A 22,277-nucleotide genomic window follows, 5' to 3' on the forward strand; every position below is an offset into this window, starting at 1 on the left:
AAAATGCGTAGTTTTGAGTATGGGAGTATTCAGAAAGGTATACTACATATATTCACCAACCTTAGCCAGTTCTTATTCAGATCTGTGGATTTACAGTGAACAAAAATGAGAACCGTAACCTACCATCTACTAAAACAAGCCATTGCTCAGGGGAATCGCATAATATTGTACTGCTTGCTGCATTTACCGTAATGATTGATATCGCAGGTACGCTAATTTTAGTGGGAAATCCCTCGGTATCCCCCGCCTGCCAGTCCACCCTTGCTGCTAGCCTGGGCTTTTAGTCTAGCACAGGGGTGTCAAACCAGTTCCACAAAGGGCCAAGAGGGTCCTGGATTTAATTTCAACCAAGAATGCACAAACAGATTAACCAATAAATTTTCTGCTGAAACAAGCAGCATTCGACTGCAATCAACTGATTACACTTGTAGCAGATCAGATTGGTTAAAAGATGACCTCTTCATTGGTTGGAACGAAATCCAGGACCCTCTTGGCCCTAGGTGGAATTGGTTTGACACCCCTGGCCTAGCAGCTACGGTGCCTCTAAGGCCAAAGTCCGGTCCTCGAGAGCCCCTATCCAGCTTGTTTTCCATGTCTCCCTTCTTCAACACACCTGAATCAAATAATCAGGATGGTTATTATGCTCCTGCAGCGCTTGTTGATGAGCTGATCATTTGATTCAGGTGTGTTAAAGGAGGGCGACATGGAAAACAAGCTGGGTAGGAGCTCTCGAGGACCAGACTTGGGCACCCCTGATCTATGGGCCTTGGTTTGTGGGCATAAAGTGAACGTGGTTGAGTGAGGGTCAAGGTAAAGGTAAGAATATAAGTAGAGCTATAATATACACTCACCGGCCACTTTATTAGATTCCATGATGCGAATGTCCCATTCCACCACATCCCAAAGATGCTCTATTGGATTGAGATCTGGTGACTTTGGAGGCCATTTGAGTACTGGGAGCTCATTTTCATGTTCAAGAAACGAGTCTGAGATGATTCCAGCTTTATGACATGGCAAATTATCCTGCTGAAAGTAGCCATCAGAAGTTGGGTGCATAGTGGTCATAAAGGGATGGACATGATCAGCAACAATAGTCAGGTAGGCTGTGGCGTTCCAACGATGCACAATTGGTACCAAGGAGCCCAAAGACTGCCAAGAAAATATTCCCCACACCATTACACCACCACCACCAGCCTGAACCGTTGATACAAGGCAGGATGGATCCATGGTTTCATGTTGACGCCAAATTTTGACCCTCCCATCGAAATGTCGCAGCAGAAATCGAGACTCATCAGACCAGGCAACGTTTCTCCAATCTTCTATTGTCAAATTTCGATGAGCTTGTGCAAATTGTAGCCTCAGTTTCCCGTTCTTAGCTGAAAGGAGTGGCACCCGGCGTGGTCTTCTGCTGCTGTAGCCCATCTGCCTCAAAGTTCGACGTACTGTACGTTCAGAGATGCTTTTCTGCCTACCTTGGTTGTAACGGATGGTTATTTCAGTCACTGTTGCCTTTCTATCAGCTCGAACCAGTCTGACCTCTGGCATCAACAAGGCATTTCCGCCCACAGACCTGCCGCTCACTGGATATTTTTTATTTTTCAGACCATTCTCTGTAAACCCTAGAGATGGTTGTGCGTTAAAATCCCAGGAGATCAGCAGGTTCTGAAATACTCAGACCAGCCCTTCTGGCACCAACAACCATGCCACGTTCAAAGTCACTCAAATCACCTTTGTTCCCCATACTGATGCTTGGTTTGAACTGCAGGAGATTGTATTAAACCATGTCTACATGCCTAAATGCACTGAGTTGCCGCCATGTGATTGGCTGATTAGAAATTAAGTGTTAACGAGCAGTTGGACAGGTGTACTTAATAAAGTGGCCGGTGAATGTACTGTAGTGATTAAAGTGTTGAAATATCTCTGCCAGCCTCGCTCCCTGCTAGGCCTGTTGTCTGAAGGGTACACACAAAAATTTCCACTTGCACCCCACACACACACTGGATGACCAACCGATGATACAGTGTGAAAATTTGATGATCAATTCAAAGTATTGCTATGAAAAACCATCAGAGCTTCTTTGCTTTGGGCTCATACTCAATGTGTTCCCTTTTAGGGGGTCCACTGGCCTCGTTGCCTAGTTATACACCCCGTGAGGGTTCTAAAATAGATGTTGATCTACATAACTTTCGATGTAAAACTAAGTAATACTATTGCCCCATATTTATTTGGTATCTAAATCTAGACCAGCGTGGGTCCGTGCCAAGTGAAAGACCTGGATTTGGAAATTTTGCGGACAGACACAAACATGCAATCGTAGTACAAATTGCTGACAGTAAGAGTGATTGATACAGTAGGAGTATCATGTTTTTACATAATAATTATTACGTTATTACATGATACCACGTTTTTACATTATACTATAAAGTTTTAACATGATAAGAATCATGTTATTACATGATAACTTTCATGTTTTTACATGATAGTCATCGAGTTTTTCTATATCTTGTTTTTACACGATAAATATCACATTTTTTCATGATAGCTCTCATGTTTTACATATAATCGTCATGTTTTTACAAGATAATCATCCCGTTTTTAAAGTTATACCGTTTTTGCATAACACCATGTTTTTACATGGTAATTATCACGTTTTTACATGATATCACGTTGTAACATATATCATGTTTTTACATGACAAATATCACGTTTTTACATGACAATTTCTCATTTTTACTTGATGGTAAAACGTTTTAACATAACTTTCACGTTTTAACATGATAGTTATGTTTTTGCATGTATCACATTTTTACATGAAAAATATCACGTTTTTACATGATCGCTTTCACGTTTTACATATAATGACGTTTTTACATGATAATCACGTTTTTGCATAATACCAATACCAATGACAATTATCACATATTTACATGACACTATAATCACGTTTTACATGATAATCAGGTCTTTACATAATAGTTTTCACGTTTTTGCATAATACCACGTTATTACATGACAATTAAGACATTTTTACAGGACACTTGTCATGTTTTTTACATATATCACGTTTTTACACACGTTTCAGCATTTGCTTTTTTCCCGTCTTCCTTTGTCTGTCATCGTCTTTTTTCGGGCAAATTATTCCATATTCTGTGTCAATGTTTCTCCTTTCTGGCCAAACTATACCACACTCTGTAACTTGTAATGATACTGATGATGATGACAATGACAATAAATTCATTCATTCATACATGGTTTCTCATTTGTACTTGACAGTAAAATGTTTTTACATGATAACGTTCCTGTTTTTACATGATAGTTGCTTTTACGTATGTCACGTTTTTATATAATATCACGTTTTTACATGATCGCTGTCACATTTTACATATAATGACGTTTTTACATGATAACAATTATGTAAAGACGTGATTATCATATTTTTGCATAATACCACGTTATTACATGAGCATTATCATGGTTTTTCATAATGCCACGTTTTTACATAATTATCACATTTTTACTAACTAGTTATCACGTTTTTGCATAATACCATGTTATTACATGATAATGATCACATGTATACATGACACTTGTCATGTTTTTATCACGTTTTTACACGACAAATATCACGTTTTTACATAATTTCTCATTTTTGCTTGACAGTAAAACATTTTTACATGATAACGTTCATGGTTTTACATCAGTGGTCTCCAAACTATTCCACATAGGGCCGCAGTGGGTGCAGGATTTCACTCCAACAAAACAAGACTACACCTTTTCACCAATCTGGTGTTTTATAAGTGTAATCAGTTGATTGCAGTCAGGTGCTGCTAGTTTTAGTAGAAACAACATTGGTTAAAAGGTCTGTGCTTGACCGGTATGAACAAAAACCAGGACCCACAGCGGCCCCTCGAAGACCGGTTTGGAGACTCCTGTTTTACATGCTAGTTGTTTTTAGATGTCATGTTTGTATATGATAAGTATCATATTTTTACATGATCGATGTCACGTTTTACATATAATCACATTTTTACATGATAATCAAGTCTTTACATAACAGTTATCACGTTTTTGCATAATACCACGTTAGTACATGATAATTATCATATTTTTACATGTACTTATGTTTTACATATATCACGTTTTTACATGACAAATATCACATTTTTACATAATTTCTTAATTTTACTGACAGTAAAACATTTTTACATAATGTTCTGTTATGTAATGTTTTTACAGGATAGTTATTTTTACATGTCATGTTTTTACATGATCGCTGTCACGTTTTATATATAGTCACTTTTTTACATGATAATCACGTCTTTACTTAATAGTTATCACGTTTTTGCATAATACCATGTTATTACATGATAATTATCACTTTTTTTTCATTATGCCATGTTTTACAGGATAATTAAAACATTTTTACATGATACTTTTGTGTAAAAACATGATACTGGACTTTTTTTGTATAATACTGCATTATTACATGATGATGATCACATTTTTTCATAACATCACGTTTTTATATGATAAGTATCACATTTTACATGACAGTAATCATGTTTTACGTGTTTTTCGTGTAAAAACTTTTTTTGGGGTCGCACCCATACACTTCTGTACAATGGTTATGGGAAAAAAAAAATACACTGACTCATTCGCAGCAATCAGCAGGTTTATTTGCATTCCCTTTGAAATATTAATGTTCTATTCAAACATTCTCTTAATGGTTCTGGTGTGCTAAGTGTGAGAGAGTACATTTTATGATGCGGTAACCTGAAAAATTTAGAAATATAGTAAGATGAATGACAATAATGACATTGTTGGTGATTTACATAGCTGGTAAATGTAGTGAAAATGAGACCCTCCTTCCTTCCGCGCGATCCATCCGTTGTCGGGCGAGGATACAGGAAAGCACCAAGCCAGCCGTGAGTAAGGGGACCGGAAAGGAACAATGGCAGGCTAAACACATGAGGTCAGCCAGAGACACCACCGAACGGTCGGTGTCTAACACTTGGTGGTCTAAATCCGCCGGGGTTTCTGTTTGGATAAATCGTAATCCGGCAAGACAAAGTCAGCGGGGACCGCGGCGGAGGGCGAGATCCCACCGGGATCGAGAACAAGATGCAACAACAAAGCTGCACAAGCAAAGTTAGTCATAACAAAGTGCTTGTGTGAAAATGCTATTTCTTCATGTTGACAAAAATATAAAAATGATACATGAGGGACTGTATCAAAAATAGGCAACACTGCGTGACTAAATGGAAGTGTCCTTAGCTCATTGGTTGCCATTGACGGCGACAGATGTCCAATACATTTTGACTAAAACATGATCATTCACAACCGTCTAATTTTTTTCATTAGTGTTTAAAGCTTCTAAAACATCACAAACGTACGCTTTTTCCCTTTTTTAATGACGTCGGACGACAGGTTTTGTTCACTTTTGTTTCCTTCCAACAGAGAGCGGTATTGAGCTTCAAACTACATGATGCAACATAAGGAAGAAGGGGCGTGACATCACTTAGATATTTTGCCCTCATTTTATTTTCACAGGAAGACTTTCTATACCTTTCATATCCGCTTTGGGAAATGAAGAACCGGTAATTAATCGTGGTTTCAACACATTCATTTTTTTGGACAGTACGTTTTCCCCGGTGTCCAGAAACATGAGTTGGTAAGTCACTACTAATACAAACAATATAAATAAATTTAGCCTTACAGAACTTAAACAGGGATTAATTTATAAATTTACCTACAACAGAAACTGCTATTTACAACTCCCGTTTGGTCATTTATTCGTTCTAAATGAAGCTTTTCTGCTCTTGGAATAGCTGCTAACAACACCGAGGAGCGTTGATAAGGTTTATGCTGTTTTTTAAAAATACAAAATATTTCACCACGGGAGCATGATTTGACATTGATTTGACCGTCTGTTAGCTTAATGTATATAAAGACACTTACGGTTTCTTCTTTTCAATGCACAAAAACATTAACCAGACCTCAAATAACCATAACGTACGAACAAGAAAGAAGAAGAACCTGTTTAGCTAAATTCCCATTGGGAGATTCGTCATTTGTACGTCACAAAAATGTAGAATGAAGAAACTTGACAACTTGAACAAAGAACCCTTTAAATGTCACCCCGTCAACTAAATAACAAAGCGTATTTATGCGTGTGGGTTAAAGTTTTTGACCTGAGCTTCGGGTGGGTAAAGATTATGACCTGAACTTCGGGATCTGTCGATTAGCGGCGGAAAGTGCCGAAGGTGGCAAGCACGAATCCGGAAACGGCACGTGAACACAGCACAACCCTTTTATGATTTTTTTTTTTTTTTTTTTAATTGTAGTGTTATTTTTAAAGACTACGCAGTTGTGGTACTAAATGAACATTGCTACTCTAAATGGCTACAATCAAGGCGTGTTTTTGGTAATGTAATTTTTATTACTTCACATTAAACCGTGGTCTCAAACCTGCGACCCAGGGACCAACTGCGGCCCCCAGGACAATATTTTTCAGACCCCAGTTAACATCCAATTGTAGTATTCGTGTGGACAGCACTAGTGCTGCATTGATAAATCGATTAACTCGAGTAATTCGATTAAAAAATATATTCGAATCAAATTTTGCTGCTTCGAGGTTTTGTTTGATTAAAGTGGTGTTGTAATAGTTAGTTTTGAAAGCGTTTGCATTTAGTTTTTATTGATTTGGGTGGATGCACTCCCCTCTAGTGGCAACAGTGAATATGACAAAACTCATGTTACATGGCTGAATCCAGCTGCTCCCTTTTAAGACCAACATAAGGTTGTAAGTTTTTGTTTGTGCTAATATTGCTTTTGTACATTCATAATTAACTGTTTTTTTGGGGGGAATATGAGTTTGAACAATTTTTCAGAGCATTGTAAAAAAAAAAAAAAAAAAAAAACATTTTATAGCATTTAAGCTAGCGGAATTTTGTTATGCAAATTAGCTAATTGTTCTTTTGTTGTACTTAGGTCCTCATTTATTATTTTTTATTTTTTATACCATTTGAGGCTAAGCTCATGTATTTTAATTTATTTTTGCATAAAAGTGCAATTCTGCATAGTTTGAAAAACATTTTACATCTCCTGAAACCGGGGTCTGCAACCCAAAATGTTGAAAGAACCATACTGGAACAAAAAAGAAAAAAGAAAAAAAAAACAAATATAAAACCAAAAACTTTAGCATTTTATAGCATTTAAGCTAGCTGATTTTTGCTATGAAAGTTAGCCATTTTTTCTTTTGTAGTATTTAGATCCTCATTTATTTATTTATTTATTTATTTTTTATACTGTTTGAGGCTCAGCTCAGGCATTTTTCCGATTAATCAACTAAAAATAATTGATAGCTGCAGCCTTAGTTTGTTTTTGCGTTCGTTATTTAGTTCAGAAGTATACTGTATTTAGCAGTTTTTTCTGTGGGAAATATGTGTTTGAAGGATTTGTTAAAATCATTGAAAAAATGTTAGCATTTTATAGCATTTAAGCTAGCTAACGTTTGCTATGCAAGTTAGCCAATTGTTCTTTAGATCCTCATTTATAGATATATTTTTATACCGTTTGAGGCTAAGCTCAGGTATTTAATTTTTTAATAAAAGTGCAGTTCTGAATAATTTTAAAGAAACATTTTACATCTCCTAAAATTTAATCTGCTAGGCATTAAATGTACTTGATAATTCGAACTAACTAGTTGATAGATTAATTGATTACTAAAATAATCGATAGCCAAAAAAACATGTATTTTGCAATGGGCAAAAAAAAGTATATATATATATATTAGGGCTGTCAAACGATTAAAATTTTTAATCGAGTTAATTACAGCTTAAACATTAATTAATCGTAATTAATCGCAATTAATCGCAATTAATCGCAATTCAAACCATCTCTAAAATATGCCATATTTTTCTGTAAATTATTGTTGGAATGGAAAGATAAGACACAGGACGGATATATACATACAACATACTGTACATAAGTACTGTATTTGTTTATTGTAACAATAAATCCACAAATGGCATTAACATTCTTTCTGTTAAAGTGATCCACGGATAGAAAGACTTGTAGTTCTTAAATGATAAATGTTATAGTTACAAGTTATAGTAATTTTATATTAAAACCCCTCTTCATGTTTTCGTTTTAATAAAATTTGTAAAATTTTCAATCAAAAGTAGAGTTAATATAATAATAAGAAGAATAAAAATAATAATAAAAATAGAGTGACCAAAGTCTAAGTTTTACGTGTATTTTGCATAGCTATTTTGATATGGAATGCCAGTTCATTTTGCATTGTTGTTAAACTATGTCAGAATAGGGCCTCATTACTATAGACTGAAGTGCTTTTCTTTTCGTGAACATTATTTTTTTGGGGAGAGATAGCACAACAAAAATAATATTCCTTTCACTAAACGATACTTACAGTGAGGAGAACAAGTATTTGATACACTGCCAATGGGAAAACCCATTGGCAGTGTATCAAATACTTGTTCTCCCCACTGTATGTTTGTTGTGAAGGAGTTGCCAATAAACGGCGCGGTCCAAAGAACGCCTGTGTCCACTCGCCTTTACTGTATAACATCTTACCCAATATCTTACCCAAAATACAACAACAGACACATAATTGCCACTAAAAGAAAGAAAACTTACCGAAATATGTGTGGAGAACAAATAGCAATCTGCATTGCATTGTGAATACAGCATAAACGTCTCACAACTACTAATTCTCCCATGTTTAGAAGAAGTAACATGAGTATGGAACGGCGCTGCCCCCAAGCGGCCGGTGGTTTTTCTCTTCACTTTTAATGTCCATAAACGGCCTCATTGTAATCTGTTTGAGGCAATATGTGAGATGGTCATTCACCCAAGCGCCAGCAGAGGGCGGCAAAACTCCATAACAACAAGTAAGCATTTCACTGTACTGTCATTTAAATCTGTCTGAGCGGGACATCTGCGTTAATTGCGTCAAATATTTTAACGTGATTAATAAAAAAAATTAATTAACGCCCGTTAACGCGATAATTTTGACAGCCCTAATATGTATATGTATATATATATATATATATATATATATATATATATATATATGTACACTAGTAAATAATGAATTAAAATTAATTAATAAAATCCTTTAAAGAATCCACCTTAGAAACAATAAACAATAGGAAGAAATAAAAAAATGAAACGGCCAATTACAAAAACCGATGAATAACGAAAAATAAAAATACAGTACTGTAATTCTAAATACAGTGACATTTAGGACTGCAGCTTTTGATTATTTTCAGAGTCGATTAATCAACTAGTTAGTTCGAACAATCGAGTGATCGGATTAAGAACATTTAATGCGTAGCAGAACAAATTTTAGGCGATGTAAAGCATAGGCTTGCTAAGATTGCCCTTTCAAAGAGCATTAAATACCAACAATAAAAAAAAAAAAATACAAAAAACCGAGTGTTTCTTCAAACTATGCAGGATCGCACTTTCATTTAAAAATAAATTAAAATACATGAGCTTAGCCTCAAAAACGGTATTAAAAATAAATAAATGAGGATCTAAATACAACAAAAGAATAATTGTCTAACTTGCATAGCAAAAGTCTGCTAGCTTAAATGCTATAAAATGCTAACTTTTTCCACAGTACGCTTAACAAATTGTTCAAACACATATTCTCACAAAAACAGCCAAACATACCTATAAACTTAATTACGAATCCACAAAAAAACACAACATTAGCTTATGTTGGTCTTAACAGGGAGCAGCTGGATTCAGCCATGTTAAATGAGATATGACATATTCACTGTTGCCACTCGAGGAAAGTGTATCCACCCAAAATCAATAAAACGAAATGTAAAAACTTTCAAAACAAACCATTACAATGCCATTCTCATTAAACGAATACTCAAAGCGGCAAAATTTGATTCAAAGCTTTTTTTATAACCGAATTACTTAAGTTAATCGATCAATCGTTGCATCACTAGTCACATTAATGTTAAAAATTTAAATATTTTGTATGTTGTAAATCTCTTGTGACCTCACATAGCTTAACTCTTTGGTTGCCAATGACTGCAATAGCTGTCCAATCCATTTTAACGACACCATAAAGTGTTAGACAGGTTTATTTTAATGGGAAAATTGAGCGTTTCTATTTTAAGCCCTTTGTGAAATCATTTTGTACATGTCATAAGCGGATTTTAAGGGGGGGGGGCAGGCCCCCCCGGTGGTCGAAAAGTGTCATTGCATGTAATTGACTTTTCTATATATATATATATATATATATATATAGAGAGAGAGAGAGAGAGAGAGAGAGAGAGAGAGAGAGAGAGAAGTTGTAAAGTAATAAACCTGCAACAAAAATGAATGAAATTAACAAAAAAAACATTTTCATCATGGGTCAAAAATATTTGTATTATTATTATCAGAGAAAAAATATTTTTTTAAATGATTTTTTTCTTTGATTGGAAATTTTTTTTTAATAAAAATAAATAAATATATATATATATATACACACTGTAAATGTCCTACCAAAAGGATTGCTTCAATCAAAAAAAAACCTTTTCAATGAAAAGTTAAGTGTTCAAATGGAAATTTTTCATTCATTCATTCATTCATTCAATTTCTATGCCGCTTTTTTCCTCACAAGGGTTGTGGAGCAAATTTGTCAATCTAAATATTTTTTTCGCATTCAAAAACTTTTTTCTATGATTGAAATGTTTCTGTTTTTGATTGAAGTGATTTTTCTTTTTGAAAATCTATATTTTTTTGAAGCAACTTGTTTTTTGATTGAATAATAGAGAAAAATGTCCTGGCCAAAATGTGGCCCAAACACCAATCAACATTACTTCAATCAAAAAGTTGCTTCAAATCAAAAAATATATAAATTAAATCAAAGAAAAATATCTTCCAAATGCATTTTTTTTTCGTTTCAAATTTATTTTTGTATACACATTTTTTAAAATTGAAAATATATATTTTGAGTAAAGCAACTTTTTTTTTGATTGAATAATAAAGACACAAATATACCTCTATATTGCTCCGCCCGGGGGATACAATTTTTGACAGGGGTAACTACATTGGCACGACACCGACGGGCGTACCAAATGCAATGAATTTTACATTTTATCATTGGCGAAAAGTATTGCCTATGCAGCCTGATTTAGAATTCCCTTCAAGAATGATGGGAAACAAAAAACGCTCATTTTGAACTTATTATTTTAAATATTCTTGTAGGTTAATTTTATTGCTGACATCTCGTTTTGGGGTTATCAACATGTTGTGCCCCCCCTGCTCCAAAAGTCAAAACTCCGCCTATGGTACATGTGTTGATTATTAGCATAGCATCAATTAGCATTTCTAATGTCAGTTTTCCTGTAAATAACATTATTATCGACTCTATAATGTCTCCGCAGTTTTCTGGATCCTTTTCGTCCCACTTCTTTGGAGACCACAGAAGCAGAGTCGACGATGCTAGCCGGAAGTGTCTTGCGCCGAAGCTTCTCCTGCCACCGGCTGAGTAAAAACGTCACCTTCTACATGAACGATCATGTTGCGCCCGCCGTGCCTGGAGCTCCATCCAGCGAGGACCATAAACCTCTGACACTCATGCTTCCGTGGTTAGGAGCCCGTCCGCAGGCCGTGTTCAAGTACTGCGACATCTACCTCAGAACTGGCTTTGATGTGCTTGTTGTGGAGAGCGAGGTTTGTGCCTTGTTAATCGATCCATTAATTAGTTAGATTAATCGAGTCATCCGATAACGAAACATTTCATGTGTTGCAGAGTAATTGAAAGAAATAACATTCAAAAGTTGAAAAGTCATTTCAATACGCCTTTTCTGTCCCCACTAAATGTGACGTTATTCAGCCAGACAGACCACAAACGAGACCATTTTTGACGTTCTTTACTTGACTTTGAGTTTTTCCGCGCATTTTTTGCTGTAACTCAAACACATGTGAAACTTTTAGTAAAATGACACACATTTCGACAAAACACTAAATACAAAAAAACAACTGGAGTTTAAATATTTAGTAAAATTAATTTTTAAATTTAGTAGATCGAATTTACCTAACTTGCATAACAAAGGTCCGCTAGCTTAACTGCTATAAAATGCTAACGTTTTTACAATTTTCTTAAATTTAGTAAAGCTCTAAACTCAACATGTGACCCAAATTTTGACAATAAAACACAAACCAATTGACGTTTAAATGTCTAATTAGTCAAATTGATATTTAGATATTGTAAATCGAATTAACATTACTTGCATAGCAAGGTCCGCTAGCTTTTGTAAATTTTGTTAAGCTCAAGGACAAACACATGTACAACTATAAGCAAAATTACACAATTTTTCCAACAAAACAATTCTAAGTTTAAATGTCTTAATTAGTCGAACTGATATGTAAATATAGTAGATTGAATTAACCTAACTTGCGTACCAACCGTCCGTTAGCTTAAATGCTATTATTGGCTAACTTTTTTTTTTTTTGCATTTCTCGTAACAAATCATTTTAACACATATTTCTACCAAAGAACTACTACTTATACTTCTAAACTAAATTAAAAATGCATCAACAAACATTATCAAACAAACAGCCGTTGTTATGCCATACAGTCCCTGACAAAAGTCTTGTCCGTTATCCATTTTGTAGAAACAATTGCTAATAACCTGACTTTTAATTATTCAATTGATTTCAGAAATGGCTCATATGAAAGCTAAGACCCTCCCAAATGATGTTAAATGTACAAAAATATATTTGTTTCACTGAAAAAAAGATTTATCATTTAATGAAGACATAAAGGTCAAATTTTGGCAAGACAAAAGTTTTGTCGCCTACACAGAAAGTAGTGTGAAAATTGAACAAAAAATGTACTTCAAATTAGGGCTGCAGCTATCGAATATTTTGGTAATTGAGTAATCGACTGAAAATTCTATCGATTAATCGAGTTATCGGATAAAACAAATATATTTTTAAGTGAAGAGCACTTATAAATGTACATGAGAAAACAAGACATTTCAGCTAATCTTGAACCATTTTCAGTCAATCAATGTCTTTATTTTCGATGTATATTGTTGAAAACAGCCAACAATTGCATCTCAGATGTAACTAGAATAAAAAAAAGACTAATTCACTGCTTTCACTCAAAAAACCTTCAGATCTTATTAAAAGATATATGTATTAAAAAATATATATATATATATATATACAGTGGGGAGAACAAGTATTTGAAAACCCATTGGCAGTGTATCAAATACTTGTTCTCCCCACTGTGTATATACCTAAAAATGCCGTTACGCTTCATAACACACATCACTTAAAAGTTAGGATTTTTTCCCCACGTGTTTCAATTGAATTTCTATTTGTGTCAAGCCATTTTTAAGTTCTAGTTAAGTTTTAAGTTAGTCTAAACTGTAAGTCCTGATAGGATTTTGAGTTTTTGCAGTGTTCAAAATAAATGTATGATACAGGCTGTATTGGAGCACATTAGGGACCAGTGCTACTTGGTGTTTTATCCAGCAATGACTACTGAGCTAAAATTGATAGTTAGCATTATTGAGTTTTTATTTTACCCCCTCATCACTCCACAACGCTATGTTATGTTAAAGCCTGTATGTAAGACACGTTAGCCACGCATCGACAGTGGTCATAATTAATAGAAACCTAGCCCTCCGCAGGGCAAACGTTACGTGAGCTAGTTAGTAGTGACAGTAACGTTAATCTTATTTATTAGCGCTTAGCGCTCTACTGCTTTAAGATGGCGGCTGTTTACTAACGCTGCCCAGACGCGGCCGAGTCTTTCATCTAGTTCTAGTTCAACATACATGTGATCTCTATGAGACTCATCAGACGCTACCTGCTACCAACGTGTGCATTGTGCAAGCTAGTATTTAGCAATGTCGGCGTCGTTTGTAGCGGCTGTTGGCTCCAGTAAGTTTTTTTTTTTTTGCTTCTTCCTCTACCCACGTGACATCAGCTCGTTGTCTTGCATTAAAAGTAGTCCGAGCAAAACGTGATGCTTAGAGCTGTCAAAATAAACGATTACTCGAGGTGAATAAAATTACTCGGATCAGTTTTTAAACTGGAGTTGCTCGAGTATTCGTTTCAGCTCTACTTCAAATACAAAAATGTTACATAACAAGCAAATTAAGAAGATATGCTGTGAGATCCAAAATTAATATTTTGTTTGACTTCCATGGGCTTGAAGGACTGCAGCCATGCGGTTCGGCAAGGATTCATACAATTTATTGATGACGTCATCAGGAACATCAAAGAAAGCAGTCTTGCATGCCTCTCAGAGTTCATCTACATTCTTGGGTTTCGTCTTCCATGCTTCCTCTTTCATCCTACCCCAGACATGCTGAATGATGTTCGTGTCTGGTGACTGGGCTGGCCAGTCCTGGTGGATATTGATCTTCTTTGCCTTTAGGAACTTTGAGGTAGAGATTGAAGTACGCGATGGAGCACCATCCTGCTGTAGAATTGGCCCTTTTTGTGGTTAGGAATGTAAGAGGCAGCTAAGATTTGCTAATATTTCAGATTATTTATGTTGTCTTCCTCCCTGCAGATCTCTCAAGGTGCAGACAATTAAAAAAAAACTTTTGACATTTGCCAAGGCCAACAGCCTGTCAAAAGGATGGATGCTGGAAAAGTGGCAAAAGGTGGATTTTTCAGATGAATCTTCCCTTTAATTACACCACAGTCGTCGCAAATATTGCAGGAGACCTACTGGAGCCCGCATGGATCCGAGATTCACTCAGAAAACTGAAGTTTGGTAGTGGCAAAATCATGGTCTGGGGTTACATACAGAATGGGGGTGTGCGAGGGATCTGCAGGGTTGAAGGCAACATAAATAGTCTGAAATATCAACAAATCTTAGCTGCCTCTTACATTCCTAACCATGAAAAGGGACAAATTCTGCAGCAGGATGGTGCTCCATCGCATACTTCAATCTCGACCTCAAAGTTCCTCAAGGCAAAGAAGATGAAGATACCCCAGGACTGGCCTGCCCAGTCACCAGACATGAACATCATTGAGCATGCCTGGGGTAGGATAAAAGAGGAAGCATGGAAGACGAAACCCAAGAATGTTGATGAACTCTGGGAGGCATGCAAGACTGCTTTCTTTGATGTTCCTGATGACTTCATCAATAAATTGTATGAATCCTTGCCGAACCGCATGGATGCAGTCCTTCAAGCCCATGGAAGTCATACAAAAAATTAAATTTGGATCTCAAAGCACCACTTCTTGATTTCCTTATGTAACATTTTTGTATTTGAACTGCATTTTTTGTTCAATTTTCACACTACTTTCTGAAGGCGACAAAACTTTTGTCTGGCCAAAATTTGACCTTTATGTCTTCATTAAATGATAAATCTTTTTCAGTGAAACAAATATATTTTTGTACATTTACCATCATTTGGGAGGGTCTTAGCTTTCATATGAGCCATTTCTGAAATCAATTGAATAATTAAAAGTCAGGTTATTAGCAATTGTTTCTACAAAATGGATAAGCGACAAGACTTTTGTCAGGGACTGTATGTACTGTTGCCACAAAACCATTATAAAGCACTCTTAATGAAACGACTTATTGCAGCAGAAAAATTGAACCGGAAGGAATTACTCTATTGAATCAATTAACCATTGCAGTACTAAAAATAAAAACGAATTGCAGGTGCAAGAATTTCTATGGCCTCGTTGGAGTTTGCAGAACGGCAAGAAGTTGATGGAGTTGCTGCACAGTGAGCGCTTTGCGTCACGGCCGCTGTTGGTCCACGCCTTCTCCATCGGCGGTTACACCTTCTCGCAGCTGCTGGTGCTAGTGTCCGAGGACCCGCAGAAATATAAGACACTTACAGGGAGGATTAAAGGACAAGTCTACGACAGCTTAGTGGTGGGCTCCGTGGAGTTGATGGCTTCAGGTTGGTATAGCAATCATCAGATAATTTGTAATAAAAAATAAAAAATAATAAAAAAAGGAAATGTGCATTGTAACCTAAAATTATTCGCTCAAAAGGTGGGCTATGAATATTATAATATTATGCAGCAGTGTAACTAACGTTATTTTTTTTTTTCAAATCAATAGCAGATGTTTGAGAGTTTCTCATTTTAATTTGTTTAATTACAAATAATCATTTTGTTTAATCAAGGACTACAGAAATCTATCAGAATATTTACTGTTTTTATAATTAAAAATAATGAAATATAAAATATAAAGATGAACTGAAAAATTAAAAAGATAAAAATATTTTAAGTAATTTTTCATATAAATGTGTGTGTACATATATATATTGTAATAGTACTGATTTAATATTTAATTAAATAATAACTATATATATATATTATATATGCAATCTACATTTATGAATAATAATAGATATTTACGGTGCCCCTAAAGGCACATCTAAAGAAATAAGTTCAAGCTATGTGGTGCGCACCAGAAACAATCTGGTAAACATTAGCATTATATAGCATTTAAGCGAGTGGACTTTTGCTATGCAAGTTAGCCAATTGTTGTACACGTTGGCATTAAATAGCATTTAAGCAAGCAGACTTTTGCGATGCAAGTTAGCCAATTATTGTAAACATTAGCATTATATAGCATTTAAGCAATTGGAATTTTGCGATGCAAGTTACCCAATTATTGCAAACATTAGCATTATATAGCATTTAAGCTGGCGGGCCTTTGTTATGCAAGTTGGCCAATTGTTGTAAACGTTAGCATTATATAGCATTTAAGCTGGCAGACTTTTGATATGTAATGTAGTCAATTGTTGTCAAAATTAACATGATATAACATTTAAGTTAGCAGACTTTTGCTATGCAAGTTAGCCAGTTGTTGTAAAATTTAGCATTGTACAGCATTTAAGCTAGCAGACTTCTGCTATGTAAGTTAGCCAACTGTCGTAAAAATTAGCATTATATAGCATTTAAGCTAGCGGACGTTTGCTATGCAAATTAGTCAATTTCAATAATGCAACAATTGGCTAACTTGCATGGCAAAAATCCGCTAGCTTGAATGCTATATCATGCTAATGTTTACCCCATTGTTTGTGGTGCACACTACAAACAATCTGGTGCGCACCAGATTGTTTTTAGTGTGCACCAGAATGCTTAAATTTATTTTATTTCTATCGATGTCCCTTTAGTGGCTCCATAAATATAAAATAAAAATGTAATAATATAAACTAAACACAAATTAAAAAAAAAAAAAGAAAAAAAAGGACAATTTTTTCTTTTTGTTTGTTTAAAAGTTACCGCTTTAAAAAAAAAAATAAAATAAATATTAAAGAATTAAAAATGGAACAGAAAGCTTTTATTTTTCGTTGGGAAAAAAAAATTAGTTCAGATGAACTACGACCCTCCGGTGCACTACCTAAAAGTCTCGAACCCAAAAAAATCACTGTTAACTCATTGCCTGCCATTAACAAAGATACATATTGACTGGGAGTCGAAATGAATTGGACGTCTAGCACCGTCAATGGCGGCTAATGGGTGAAGAGGCTAAAAAAACCAGGATTCGGATAACATTGTCTCTAAACCATTCATAAACTATCAAAATAATTTTGTATTCATATGCGAGTAGAATATTCAGCTTATCGTGCCAGCCGTAGTTGTGACTTTTTAATGCTAATTCTAGTCATGTAACATATCAATACATTCATGTTTCTGTTATCTATGCTCAGGTGTAGCCAAAATTGCTTTTCCTCGCTGGGAGACGCCGGTGAAACAAATGAGCCTTCTGTACTTCAACACCTTCCGGCGCCAAACCACCGACTACTTCAACAGGAGCATCCAAGTGTTCTGGAACTCTCCCGTCACCGTCCCCGCACTCTTCTTCTACTGCGACAATGACCCGCTGAGCGACCCGCGCGCGCTAGAAGAAGTCCTCGACTTCTGGCGGGGGCGCGGCGTGCCTTTTACCGCCAAGAAGTGGGAGACCTCCAAACACGCCGGCCACCTGAAGGCACACCCGCAAGAGTACGTGGACACACTGGAATCGTACCTCAAGTCGTTATGTATCGTTCCACTCAAGTCCAAGATGTAACGATGGAAAAAAACGAGACTTCTCAGGTACTAACAAGTTGTAAACTTATTTATACCAAATGCGAAATGTAAATGGGTGCTACTCTAAATGGCTACAATGAAGGAGTATCTATAAACACGCAACTAGTTTTGAGACACTTCACCATTCAGTAGAATTAAAAAGTGTCTCAAAACCTTTGACAAAATGTGGATGTATCCTCAAGACAAGTGTATGTATATTTTTTTACTGTAAAAAGTAATGTAGTTTTTTAATTTAAAAAAACTACATTTCACAACAGTCCAATTTTACGAGGGAAGAGTTCTATTCATGACAGTCAGGTTGTAATTAAGAGTTGCACCGATAACATTTTTTTTGGGATCCCGATACTGATTAGTTTTTAGATTAGACTAGAAGAATGTTTGAGTTGAGATCTTGACATAGAATAGCCAAAAATTTGACTCAAGTAAGAGTAGCGTTACCTCTAAATATTATACAAGTAAAAGTAAATGTAGTCATCCGAAAATTTAACTCGAGTACAAGTAAAAAAGTATTCGGTGAAAAGAATACCCAAGTACTGAGTATATTTTTTTCAAACAATAATACAATTGTTTTCAACACAGCACCATCTATCTGAACTGTTACTATTGTACTGTAATATAATCTATTACATGACCATATACTAGTAGTGCTGGCCAAAAGTATTGGCACCCCTGCAATTCCGTCAGGTAATCCTCAATTTCTCCCAGAAAATGATTGCAAATACAAATGCTTTGGTATTAATATCTTCATTTATTTTGCTTGCAATGAAAAAACACAAATGAGAATGGAAAAAAAAATGAATCATCATTTTTACACAAAACTAATCTGATGCTTCTCTAATTTGTGTAATTAACAGCACCTGTTACTAATTTGTGGCACATAAAAGGTGGTGGCAATAACTAAATCACACTTGCAGCCAGTTAAAATGGATTAAAGCTGACTCAACCTGTGTCGTTGTGTGTACCACATTGAGCATGAAGAAAACAAACACCAAAGAACTGTCTGAGGACTTGAGAAGCAAAATTGTGAGGAAGCATGTGCAGTCTCAAGGCTACAAGTCCATCTCCAAAGACTTGAATATCCCTGTGTCCACCATGCGCAGTGTCAATGAGTGTAAAGCCCATGGCACTGTGGCTAACCTCCCTAGATGTGGACGGAAAGGAAAAATTGACGAAAGATTTCAATGAAAGATTGTGCGGATGGTGCGTAAAGAACCTCGACTAACATCCAAACAAGTTCAAGCTGTTCCGCAGTCCGAGGGTACAACAGTGTCATCCCGTACTATCTGTGGGCGTTTGAATGAAAAGGGACACTATGGTAGGATACCCAGGAAGACCCTACTTCTGACCCAGAGACATACAAAAGCCAGGTTGGAGTTTGCCAAAATTTATCTGAGAAAGCCAAAAATGTTTTGGAAGAATGTTCTCTGGTCAGATGAGACAAAAGTAGAGCTTTTGGGGAAAAGGCATCAACATAGAGTTTACAGGAAAAAAACGAGGCCTTCAAAGAAAAGAACATGGTCCCCACAGTCAAACATGGCGGAGGTTCCCTGATATTTTGGGGTTGCTTTGCTGCCTCTGGCACTGGACTGCTTGACTGTGTTGATGGCATTATGAAGTTTGATGACTACCAACAAATTTTGCAGCATAATCTAGGACCCAGAGTGAGAAAGCTGGGTCTCCCTCAGAGGTCGTAGGTCTTCCAGAAGGACAATGACCCAAAACACATTTCAAAAAGCACTAGAAAATGGTTTGTGAGAAAGCACTGGAGACTACAAAAGTGGCCAGCAATGGGTCCAGACCTGAATCCCATAGAACACCTGTGGAGAGATCTGAAAATGGCAGTTTGGAGAAGGCACCCTTCAAATCTTAGAGACCTGGAGCAGTTGGCCAAAGAAGAATGGTCTAAAATTCCAGCAGAGCATTGTAAGAAACTCATTGCTGGATACCGGAAGCGTTTTTTCGCAGGTTTTTTGTCTAAAGGTTGTGCTACCAGGTATTAGGCTGAGGGTGCCAATACTTTTGTCAGGCCCATTTTTGGAGTTTTGTGTAAAATGATAATGATTTAATTTTTTTTTTCATTCTCTTTTGTGTTTTTTTCATTGCAAGCAAAATAAATGAAGATATTACTACCAAAGCATTTGTAATAGGGCTGTCAAAATTATCGCGTTAATGGGCGGTAATTAATATTTTAAATTAATCACGTTAAAATATTTGACGCAATTTACGCACATGCCCCGCTCACAGTGCAATGTCCACTTGTTACTTGTGTTTTTTGGAGTTTGTCGCCCTCTGCTGGCGTGTGGGTGAGACTGATTTTATGGGCTTCAGCACCCATGAGCGTTGTGTAATTATTGACATCAACAGTGGCGGGCTACTACTAGTTTATTTTTTGATTGACAATTTTATTAAAACGAAAACATTAAGAGGGGTTTTAATATAAACTTTCTATAACTTGGACTAACATTTATCTTTTAAGAACTTTCTATCTTTCTATCCATGGATCGCTTTAACAGAATTTTAATAATGTTAATGCCATCTTGTTGATTTATTGTTATAATAAACAAATACAGTACTTATGTACCGTATGTTGAATGTATATATCCGTCCGTTGTCTTATCTTTCCATTCCAACAATAATTTGCAGAAAAATATGGCATATTTTATAAATGGTTTGAATTGCGATTAATTACGATTAATTTTTAAGCTGTAATTAACTCGTTTAAAAAAATTTAATCGTTTGACAGCCCTAATTTGTAACTGTAGTCACTTTCTGGGAGAAATTTAGCATTATCTGACAGAATTGCAAGGGTGCCAAATTGCCAATACTTTTGGCCAGCAGTGTATTAGGCCAAATACACAAAAAATCTACAGAAATAAAACATCACCCTCTAGTGGAGAAAACATTTCGTACCATGAAATTAAAATGACCTTATCTCCGGTTTTCCGTGGTCTATCTGTGTTAAATAAAAACTGGGAAAGAGTTTAAAATCCATACTTTTGAGTAATCTTGACGGCAATGCTCAACGTCAAATAGTTTATTTTTTACGCCGCTTTAAAGCCCATGTGATTGATCACGCCAGCGTGATTGTTGGACATAGAGGCTGACTTGTGTCTGGTTGGGATAATGGAGTCATGTGATTATTGCTGCTGCTTCTCATTGGCAAAACTGAAACTGGGCGCAAAATTGGCAAAAAAAAAAAAAAAAGGGGTAAAAAGTTACACATCTACGCACATCTACTAAAGTCAAGGTAAAAAGCATGGTGTGGTAAAATTACTCCGTCAAGTGCATTTTTAGTAATGTCACACGTTACTATCCATTACTGGATATTAACGATGAACTAATTCCTACTTTTGATTTACTGCTTTTTATGGAAGACTACTCATCACTCCCTCAACATGAGCTTCAGTTAAAACTGGTAAGGTTTACACACTTCATAAGCTTGGTTTTTGAATCATTAACATTTTTGCCTCTCATGTGACCAAGATGTCTTCGAGTGTGCCTTCTGTGATGCCGTCATTGCCCTTGAGCAGTGTTGTTACTGACTTTCAGATGCACTACGTTATCATACCTGTTTTTGCGCCGCCATGTGTCTTGGTTTTGAAGTCAATTTATGGTGGAAATAATGCTTCTTGACTTTATTTACATCTGCTTGTGTGTATTATAAAATAAAATCTGAATGTATACTGCCATTTTACTATTTAAATGGTGCTGATTAAGAAGATCCACTTTAGTCTGGCTATGTTTGTGTTAAAAAATGAATCAAGGGATTATTAATGATGATGCCTTGATTCGTTCATAAGTTATAAATTTGATCATTTTAAAACCTACAGGGCGATGATGAAAATTGGGATAATGAGGTCAAATATATCATAAAACGAATTTAATTTGACAATGAATTAGCTTATTAAACTCATTTGAATGGTGTAATGATGAGAAGAGAAAGGGTCAAAGAGATCAGAAATATGGTGATAATTTGAATTTGTTTGCTTAGGTGGAATTGTCTTGAGTGATCATTGTTTTTAACAAATTTATTAAATGATTGTTTAAATTACAATTGTGATTAATGTGTGGACATAAGAGTTTTTGTAATGTCGACCGCACTTGTATACCAAATATTAATATTGCTGCCTACATGACCTAAAGTGTGAATTCTACTTAAATGGAAGCCAGGTCTTTATGGGATTATTTTTTTACTTACCAAAAATAGTCACTTG

General features: G+C 35.7%; 1 protein-coding gene across 3 annotated transcripts; it reads left to right on the forward strand.

Annotated features, from left to right (window-relative positions):
- The first annotated feature begins 5,513 nt into the window (after positions 1–5,513).
- si:dkey-5i3.5 (uncharacterized protein LOC565091 homolog) lies at positions 5,514–22,206 on the forward strand. Of its 3 annotated transcripts, XM_057837773.1 has the most exons (5): positions 5,703–6,424; positions 11,415–11,703; positions 15,671–15,917; positions 17,682–18,069; positions 21,438–22,206. In XM_057837773.1, exons 1-4 carry the CDS (start codon positions 6,399–6,401, stop codon positions 18,041–18,043), a joined length of 924 nt encoding a protein of 307 aa, XP_057693756.1. In that variant the 5' UTR covers positions 5,703–6,398; the 3' UTR covers positions 18,044–18,069; positions 21,438–22,206. The 3 variants fall into 3 exon arrangements, with proteins under 3 accessions (XP_057693757.1, XP_057693756.1, XP_057693758.1); XM_057837774.1 differs by lacking the exon at positions 5,703–6,424 and adding an exon at positions 5,514–5,671 and having other exon boundaries at positions 17,682–22,173; XM_057837775.1 differs by having other exon boundaries at positions 5,711–5,858; positions 17,682–22,173.
- Positions 22,207–22,277: the final 71 nt, after the last annotated feature.

The sequence above is a fragment of the Corythoichthys intestinalis genome, chromosome 5, assembly GCF_030265065.1.
Source record: "Corythoichthys intestinalis isolate RoL2023-P3 chromosome 5, ASM3026506v1, whole genome shotgun sequence".
Classification (NCBI taxonomy): domain Eukaryota; kingdom Metazoa; phylum Chordata; class Actinopteri; order Syngnathiformes; family Syngnathidae; genus Corythoichthys; species Corythoichthys intestinalis.

What these genes read in the sequence shown, in the direction of transcription:
- si:dkey-5i3.5 (XM_057837773.1), top strand. Translation starts at nt 6,399, where the DNA reads ATGGCTACAATCAAGGCGTGTTTTTG. An exon ending in ACAATCAAGGCGTGTTTTTG is followed by an intron (nt 6,425 to 11,414) that starts GTAATGTAATTT and finishes ATGTCTCCGCAG; the next exon opens with TTTTCTGGATCCTTTTCGTC. An exon ending in CGTGGAGTTGATGGCTTCAG is followed by an intron (nt 15,918 to 17,681) that starts GTTGGTATAGCA and finishes ATCTATGCTCAG; the next exon opens with GTGTAGCCAAAATTGCTTTT.